Source organism: Corvus moneduloides, chromosome 3, assembly GCF_009650955.1.
Source record: "Corvus moneduloides isolate bCorMon1 chromosome 3, bCorMon1.pri, whole genome shotgun sequence".
Lineage (NCBI taxonomy): Eukaryota > Metazoa > Chordata > Aves > Passeriformes > Corvidae > Corvus > Corvus moneduloides.
This window is the reverse complement of record NC_045478.1, coordinates 7,324,499-7,334,101: the sequence shown is the minus strand read 5'-3', so window position 1 is coordinate 7,334,101 and position 9,603 is coordinate 7,324,499. Positions and strand designations below refer to the sequence as shown.

At 43.1% G+C, this 9,603-nt stretch overlaps 1 protein-coding gene across 2 annotated transcripts in view; it reads left to right on the top strand.

The window, feature by feature from the left end:
• The window catches only part of FKBP1B (FKBP prolyl isomerase 1B), a 45,013-nt gene continuing 35,410 nt past the window's right edge, over positions 1–9,603 (top strand). Inside the window, exons 1-2 of one of the 2 annotated variants that reach the window (XM_032104479.1) lie at positions 4–153; positions 3,437–3,484. In XM_032104479.1, coding sequence (XP_031960370.1) covers positions 117–153; positions 3,437–3,484 — 85 coding nt within the window. In that variant the 5' untranslated portion in view covers positions 4–116. Of the gene's footprint in view, positions 154–3,436; positions 3,485–9,603 lie in introns of both variants that reach the window. The other variant, XM_032104480.1, reaches the window with a different exon arrangement.

The window sequence follows — 9,603 nt, the reverse complement described above, 5'->3', positions numbered from 1 at the left end:
GCCGGGGCGGCCCCTGCCCGCGGCCGCCCAGGGGCATTGCCCGCACTGGGGGTCCGGCCGCGCCGGGGAGTGGGGCTGCGCCGAGCTGAGCAGGGCTGAGTGGAGCTGCTGCCGTCATGGGGGTGGAGATCGAGACCATCTCTCCGGGAGACGGTACGAGGCCGTGGGGGGAGCAGCCCTGCGGTGCGGGGACGGGGGCTCCCGGTCCGGCCGGGCACCCGGGAGCTCCGGGAGCGGAGGAGCCGCGTCCCCGCCGGCGGCAGAGCGGGCAGTGAGGAGCGCGGTGCGGGGAGGTGCGGGGGCGGGAGGGGAGGCACGGCCGCCCCCGCAGCCCCCGGGCACGAGCCCCCGATGCGGGAGGGGCGGAGCGCGGCGAGGCGGCCGCCCGGGGTCGCGGCGGCGGCGGGGGCGGCGAGGGGCCGGGGTTTCTGTGGCATCCGCTGACAGCTGCACAGCCCGAGCGCGGGGTCAGCGCCGGCGCCCGGCGGAGAGCCCAAAGTTTCCCCGGTGGCGAGCCCGGCCTCGCCGGGGGCACCGGCCGTTCGTGCCAGCATCCCCCGGCAAGGCACAGCCGCCTCCCGGTCTAGCGTGGGATGCTGGCGAGGGCTGAGGTCCAGCCCGGGTGGCAGTCACCTCCCCTTGGCGCACGCTCGCCTTTCCAGAGCCAATTTGCGGTGGTGTGCTCTTCTTTGGAATTATAATATAATTCCGTAAGGTTTTTGTGTTTTGGGTTTAAGAGAACGTAATTTCTAACATACATATGTAGCTGTAGAATAGGCCGGATTCATCCTTGGGTGATATACAACCATAAATAATTCGTTCAAGTTGATTGCGGCTTAAGTTTCTTGGCCCAGTATCTTTCCTTTCTTTGTGTATGCTTTTAAATTGGCTTCTCCCTCTTGTGCTGTTTAGCTCTAGGGATAGAATTCTTCTCTTGGTTACACAGATGTAAAAGAAGAGTACTTATACCCACATAAGTAATGGTGCTGAGTTGGGAGTAGGAAGGAGGGTGGAACTACCTCATAGTAGTACTTTCTATCTCTTAAATAGAACAAGACTGTCATTGTAATATGCTATTCCAGATAAGGTTATATGGATTAGTTCTCTTGATTGCAAGTCTTAATCAAAATCAGATGGCTTTAGGTACTCTCTTAAGCCACAGTGAATCAGTGGTCTTGCGAATCTCTGCTTTTAATTTGGCTTTGATGTGAAATTATGTAGCTTCATTGGCTTTGCTGGTGGTACACTCACACTGCAGTGTGTGTATCCATAAGGTCTGAAACTGCTTTTCTCAGATCTCTGTATAATAGTGCATCACTTTAATGATACCTGCTTTACCGAGGGTAGGATTCATCTCACATAACTTTTCTCAGGTTAGCTGGCTAGTCTAAAGCAGTCTTCTGGGTTTTATCTGTGGTCATCTCCAGAGAATAATTCATCTTATCTTTCCCTGGATAGGCTGGCTTTCTCAGAAAGCACTGCTAATTCTTTGCTGTCAATAGAGGAAGCCCAGGAGACTGGCATACGATAGTTGCCTGTGGTTTAGATGGCTGAATTTAAAAGAGATGAATCCCACTTTAGCATACCATGGTGCCCTAACTGGATACATACTGTACTAACTGGATACATACTGGGGTATTCCAGCCAGCCAAGCCAATGAATGAGGCTGTTCAGGTGGTGCTTGGAAGCACCACTTTCTCAATTTTTATGTTGTAAATCTTGGTTCATCATGCTAGCCTGCCTTCCTGCCACTTACTGCTCATGTGGTTTTGGCGTGTAAGCCCTAAGGCCGTAGCTTGTGTGTCACCTGCTGGTTTATACCCCGTGAAGCGCCCTGTTATGCAGAACTTGTTACCATGTTAATTCTGACCAAAGGGCCAGAAAGCCAGCTAAGAGATGAGCCTCAGTTCCATAGAATGATAGAACGGTTTGGTTGGAAAGGACCTTAAAGATCATCTTTTTCCAACCCCCCTGCCATGGGCAGGGACACCTTCCACTAGACCAGGTTGCTCCATGCCCCATCCAACTGGCCTTGAACATTTCCAGGAATGGGGCATCCAAAGCTTCTCTGGGCAACCTACCTCAATCCCCAGTTTTTAGCTTTCTGTCAAGGATGTTCCTTAATAATTGACCTCATTGATACTTTTAAGTTCTCCTGAACCTGGGCACTTGCCTGGCCAACCTTGAGAAATCAAGGTCAGCAGCTTTAATACACCATGGGCACCTAATTGAGCCTGGAAAGTCATCCCTTAGCTTTTAGTCCCTTTGGCAGTACCTAGAACAAGTAAAATGAAAATGATAATTTCATTTTCCAGTGTCAAGCAAATAATTTCAGCTTTCTTTCCTTTAACTATCAACATTTTAGAAGGACCTACCAGGCTCTTAAAAGAACTCAGTGTCCTACTGCTTTACTGTTGCCTGATGGTACAAAATTAAACTGCTTTTGTCTGTGAAAATTCCTGTAAAACTCATCCCTGCTAATTAAAGATGCCCTCATAGAGCTGTCTTTCTTGAGTGAAAGGCATTAGAGATGTGAATACAAATGGATTTTCTGACAATGTCAGGCTGAGACTTTATTCGAAAAATTATAGCAAAAACATTCAGAGAATTATTAAAAGTTATAATCCATGAAGTTTTGACTGCCCTTTTGCACTAAAAGAATGTAAATGCATATGTAATGTACACATATATAGGGAGAGTTATCTAAAAAAAATATTACTTGGTCTAAGAGCTAAATAGGAGCCAAGATGGGACCTTTTACCCTAAACCATCCCATATTCCTGTCTTGCATATTAGTGATTTGGTAACATATAGTCATAGAATCCTAGAGTTGTTAAGGTTGGAAAAGACCTTTAAGATCATCAAGTCCAATCATCAACCCAGAACCACCACCATGTTCACCTTTAAACCGTGTCTTCAAATGCCATATCCACGTGGTTTTTGAACACTTCAAAGCATTGTGACACCACCACTTGCCTGGGCAGCCAGTGTTTTACAACCCAATGCTTTACAACCCTTTCTGTGAAGAAATGTTTCCTAATATCCAATCTACCCTAACCTGGTGCAACTTGAGGCCATTTCCCCTCACTTTTTCCCTGGCTTTTCCCCTCCACTTGTTTTCTGGGAGAAGAGACTGATCCCTTCTTTACAACAACCTCCTGTCAGGGAGTTCAGAGAGGAATAAGGTCTCCCCTGAGCCTCCTTTTCTCCAGGCCAAACACCCCCATCTCCCTCAGCCACTCCACATAATACTTGTGCTCCAAGTTGTATGAGGAACCACTTATATCTACAGCTGTCATGTGGATGTCTCAGGTATCCTAAAGTAACCAAATGGCTGATACCAGATGTCCGGTCAGCATTTTCCTCTTAAAAGATAAACTTGCATAGCCAGGTCCATCAGAAAAAATAAAAGAGTAACCTTTTGTAATTTTAACAGGACGGACATTTCCAAAGAAGGGTCAGACGTGTGTGGTGCACTACACAGGTAAGGCATGTTCTGGATGTTCTCTCGATAACAACTGCTTCACAATCAAGAGCAATATTCCATTTCAGATGTCTGTTGTATTTTTTGCTTTGTTCTGTCATTCATAGTCCATTGGATAATGTTTGGATGGGTTTCCTGAGTATTTCACTTCCAGCTGAGCTGTTCAAGCTACAGTACCTAGATGTGCCGGCTGGCAGATCTGCCACAGGTAGCTTTCGGTGGTGAGGGGTTTGCAGAAGAAGCTGCAGACCTGATTCATTAAGCCTTTTTACTAGCTAATGTAATCAAGCATGAAACAGTCAAAATGCTGGGTTCATATTTTTACAGCCTCTGATTTTGACACAGACAATTAATGATTGTATATATCTTAGAAGCATGTGTCCATGTATTGGCAGTAAAATTCATTCCAGATTGAAGAGATCAATACAAGGTCTGTTTAAACACCTGCTTTATGGACTTGTGTGAATCTTAAGTGGTGAGCTGGTTAATAGAGCTGCTTATGCTGAAGAAGAAAATGTTCTTTAAATCAGTTTATGATGTTATGCGTTGTATGTAGTTATATAAGTTGTCAAAAGGATGCAAAAATCTCTGCAGTCCAAGTCTCCGACTGGGAAGTTCCCTTCAAGAGCTGCCATTTTATGAGATATTTTCCTTAAGAAGCCAACATGCAGGTTCTGTAGGGATTGAAGCTTCTGATCTGGGCCTAGATAATGAGGTATTGTTTTCCTCTAGCATTCAGGATGATAGGAAAGATCTCTCTGGTAACTAACTGTTGCTTTCTTTCAGCTTTGTACTTGCTTCTGTTGCTTACTGCTAGAGCAAGATGGGAACATTTTCCAATAAATACAACTAATGAAGTAAACCTGTTTGTATTTTCAATAAAGTTTTTGATATAATTTCAATAATACTACCATTAAAAGGTTATATGAGAGTTAGTGCACTGGCTTGCGGTGTAGGTTGTTTGGGTTTAAGCTCCTGTACGTTAATATATACAGAGTATTTTGATCTAATGAGGATTTCTAGTTTGAATTAGAAGTTGTTAAACACATGGATCTCCCATGCCAGTCTCAGCTCTTAGACATTTCTCTGTAACTTGATATGAAAATAGATGTTTTGAAATTATTTTTGTGAAGATGCTGAAAGATATATTTCTCTTCCTGTCCAAACTTCAAAAGGTTTTATGAAATAAAATTGTCACCTCCCACCCCTAGTTAGTTCAAGATAAATTTAAATGTCAGAACTGAAATAAGCAAAAAAAATTGAGCCTGGTATCTCCCACAAAGCACATTTTTTCTGGATAACTTCAGAGAGTGTGAATGGTAAATGTGAAAAGATAACAAGATGCTGCATACTCCTATTGATATTAGATAGTATCTTAGATGAGGCTGTCATAACTGGCTTTGACATAAAAGACTTTATAAAAACTCATTAAATCAAGCTCTAGAGTAAGCTGTGCTTTCTCCATATATCTTGCTGCTGGTGCTGTGCAACCTCTCTTGACTCCCAGATTGGAACAGGTATCGGGGAAGCTCACCACCTCAGTTCCACTGCTGGTGCCAGCAGTCTTTGGTGGTAATGTTTTTTAATTGAGCCCATGATTAGTGGATAAAGTGGTTCCTTCCAGTTGTCTATAAAGCATGTGGGTAAGATGACATGTAAGTGTTCAGTTTTAATTTAAAACTGTTTTATCTGAATCCAGTACAGTTTCTTTTTGTACTGATGAGATTCTGGATATGCCTGGTATTTATCTTGGATCTCTGTCTTATTTATGTGATCTTATTAGGCCTCAATGTACTTAATACTTATCCTCACCACAGTCTTGTGAGTCCTGCTTTAGGAATTGGGTAGCTAAGTTACAGGGACGTCCACAGCGAAATCCAGAACCTCTGTCTTGACACCTAAAATGGGAGTTAGGAAAAACTAAAGACACCTAGGTGCAAGGACATGATCCAGAAATTCTGCTTTTCAGAGATGCTTAATATTGTATAGCATGTATAACTCTCAAGTTATCTCCATATTCAGCCTATGTATCACTCTGGAGCTGGGCACAGATACCTGTGAGGAGGTGTTGTGGTACAGGAAGTGAGGGAACCATGCAGTGACTTGACTCCACCAAGATCCAGAGATTGTTTGGATCCCCAGAAAAGCCTGACCTCACTGGAGTGCTTGGAGCACAGCTCTGAATCTAGGATCAGGCAGAGCAGAGACAGCCCCCTTCAGCCAAAAACACAGCCTGTGGGAGCCCACTTGATGTGTTATAGCTGAACAGTTGTTTCAGACATGGCAAACCTATCCCCAGTTGGCTCTTGCAATAGAAGCGGGTCATAACACTGCTTGCCACATCCTCAACTGCAGCCATTACATTCTTGGGGTGAAGAAAGCTGAAATTTCCCACTCACTCCAGTTTAGCTTGGGACACTCAGCAGTGAAGAGTGCAAGAGCCATGGGCAAGGAAAGGAGCAGGCAAGAGGGTGAATATTGGTGCAGGCATTCATGCAGGGATATGGAAGGAGTTGTAGTGCAATCCCTGTCTTTGGGGATTAATTCAGTACTTTTTTTTTTAATCCTATGATTTTCCATGTGGTGGTGCCAGCTGGGTAGGCCGTGTAACTTCTTGCAGCAGCCCTTCTGCTCTCATACCAACACACACTGTGGTGATACAGCTCCTTAGCACAAATGTGGTTGGTCTGTGATTGCCTGATGGGCTAGTTTTTTGTACATGTGTAGAAAAAACATTGCCTGCCCACTAATTATTCCTGTCTCACAGGACAGGAGAGGCTAAAATGAGTTTTCTTCTGCAAGAGCAAGTTATGAATCTTTAAGGAGACTCCAATGAGGAGTGGGCTGTGGGCTCTATAGTGTCTTATTTCCCCTCTTGCCTTTGCTCTCGTAGGCATGCATTTACCGTGTGTTGGGGAATGATGGCAGAGAGCGTGGACAGGAAGGGAGTGCTGGCACTGCAGGACTAAAAGGCCTGTAGCAACCTCCATTTGTTAGAAGTAAGCTGTCTGTATGACTTGTCCTGGTGGTCCATGCAGGAAAAGTCCAGAGAGGACCAAAGGCTGAGACCCCAGATGTTTGGCAGAGCTTTAGACTTGTCTGCTTGTCCTCCAGGATTTTATGATTCATCACCAAGGTAGAGATTCAGCAGGGTAGTTTCTAGTCTGACAACCCTGCATGTTCTGGAGGAGTGGGAAGTGAGAACTGGATTCTCCTCAAGATGAAGGAGAACTGTGAGTGAGTTTTACACTTCTGCTGTCAGCATTCCAGCTATTAGGCTGTTACATGTGGCAGCTTTTCCTCTTTCTCTCCTTGATCAACTGGATGCATAATCTCAGGATACTGCGTGGTCTGATTCCCAAAAGCATTGTGATGCCTTTAGGAACAGACCTAAGTTCCAGTGGCAGCAGGAGTTAAGGTGCAGCCTCACTAGGGAGCAGTTTAGAAAGGACCTCTTAGTTCAAGCAAATTGGTTTTAATTATTTTTTTCCCCCGTAGGAGTAATTCCCAGCTGCTTTACAATTAGAGCAGGATTTTTGGATTACCCTTCAAAAGGACCTAATCGCCCTTTCATAAGATGCCTTAGTACCTAACTTCGGTCCCGTAAATCACCTGCTAATTTTTCAGCTTTGCACAGCCTGGTTCAAGTACACAAATAGATGTCCAGATCATTGCAGAAGATTAGATAGGAGGACTGTGATAGAACATGAAACTGAGTCCCAATCTTAGTATATGATGGAAAAATGTGGTCAGATTCCTGTATGCTTATCTTTGTTAACAAATATAATAATTTCTTCTTAGCATCCAGAATCTATGTTGAGTCTCAAAAGTTACCTGACACAATATTACAGTAATGGGATTAATAGGTAAGGCAGAGCACTGGCACTGAAATGCATTTGCAGCAGCACTGCTTTATGTCATGTTTTTTGTCAGAGATTTCATTGAGCAAGCTTCTGAAAGCCTTTGGCAATCTGCTTACTCCTTCTGTTTTCCATCTGCAAAATGATAGTTGGACTTTGTCTGCCTCCTGTAGAGAGATTGCAGAGAGTTTGAGATACAAACTGCCTCCTTCTTCATGCCTGTTGTAATGGCAACCTAATCTTGATTGGGTCTTCAGGTTATGCTGGGCTATTGACAGTGGTACAAGCAAACTAATTAATCCCGAAGTGCATAAAAGGAATGAAGGCATTTTCTGCAGTTTTGTTTCCTGTGATTTAAATTTGTTGACTCTGGCAATGGGAATTAGCAGTGTAGAATTTTCAAAGATTTATGAAGATGATATAAAATGTGACTTTCAAAATAAAAGCTTCCTGAGGAGGGGTATGCTCTGTCTGGAGACTGTGAGGTAAAACCTGCACTCCAGGAAGCTGAATCCCATTCCCGGTCCTTCTGCTGGATGATAGTATGCCTTCACACAAGCTTTGTGTGTACTAAATCTAAATCTGCTCGTGATGAGAGGGCAGCTTTTTTTCCCAAGTTATTCAGAATTTACATTCTCTTGTGTTGTCCCATGTAGCTTATGGCAGAGCTGAATTCTGAACCTCTTCATCTTTTTGGCTACTTGTAAAACTCTGATTATAATACAATTACCTTTTCTAAGGAACTGATGATAACCAGTGTTTGTCGTGTGCTGGAACTGACTTATTTGAGTGAAACTATAAAGACATAGTAAATCATTAATTATATATTAAACTGTACTTCTCTCAGAAGATTTTTCATAGACTTTTTAGGCTAGGACTATGGCCCCAAAATTGCACTAAATAGATTTCCAATAGAATAGAATATTTCAGTTGGAAGGGACCTACAATGATCATCTCTTCCAACTGCCTGATGACATCAGGGCTGACCAAAAGTTAAAGTATGTTGTGAAGGTCATTGTCCAAATGCCTCTTATACACTGACCGATTTGGGGGATTGACCACCTCTCCAGTGCTGGGCCCCGCACTCAGTGAAGAAATGCTTCCTAATGTCCAGTCTAAACCTCCCCTGGAGCAGCTTTGAACCATTCCCACATGTTCTGTTGCTGGATCATAGGGAGAAGAGCCCAGCAGCTCCCTCTCCAATATTTCAATACAGAGAAGTTAATTTTTTATTATTTCTTTAATGCTTAAAGTGAAATTCCACATTGAAATTAATGAATACTACTCCATTTATTTCAGCTGAGCTGTACAAATTAATTCTGTTTTAGGAAGTAGGCTTTTATTTAAAGCAGAACAAATGATGAATTGCTCTTTTCCTAGTGGTCTGAGGACAAATTTGTATCATCTTTTCCCATGTATTGCCAGAATTACTTTATATTGTTCTTTAGCTTTGGCAGTGGTGTAGTGTTGAGAATTATGGTTGTGTCTGTGAAGTTGAAAGCTCTTTATATAACAAAAGCATACTGCATAGATACAGATGAACACTAATGCATAGAATATGCTTGATTTATCATGATTAAAAAAACTATTTTCCATTTAACACAATAGAAATGTAATGCAATTCCCTTGAAGTACCTCTTGCTAAAAAGATCTGCCTATTTTTCTTGGATCAAAATCAACCCAGCCTTAAGTGTATGTAGTAATAGCCAGAGATTTGTCTATGCTGACATACTCTCAAAAAGACTAATGTAAGTTCACAGTAACTTTACAGGGTGTCATCTGTTTGTCTGTGAGCATGACTGATGTACATCAGCTTTGTGAAAGCACTTTGTGCCAGGTGAGTACAGGGGGATGTTATTTCTCTGGTCCTACTTTCAGAAACATCTGTACTACTCCCTTCAAGTGGGAGCTCTGCATGTGTAGCTGAGAGGAAAATTGAACTAAGTAAGGCATTTAATCAAAATTCTTTGTCTCCAGGAGGCTGTCTAGCTGGTTTTGGAAGAGGATAGTGAACACTGCAATTAGAACTATCATTAATAAGAATTGTATTGTAACAGACATTATAATTGAGCCTTGATTTAAGGCCAGCTAAATCTTGCTTACCTGGAAGATTAAGAATTAAGCCTTTAATGAAGCCTGTTCCCAAGATACAATATACCAGAGGAGTGTGGTGTCTGCCCATCTTTTGGGGACTGCCAGTTTTTTGTATTTTTTTGTTTAATGCCCTGATTTGAAAGAATGAAAGCCTTTTGCTCTGTG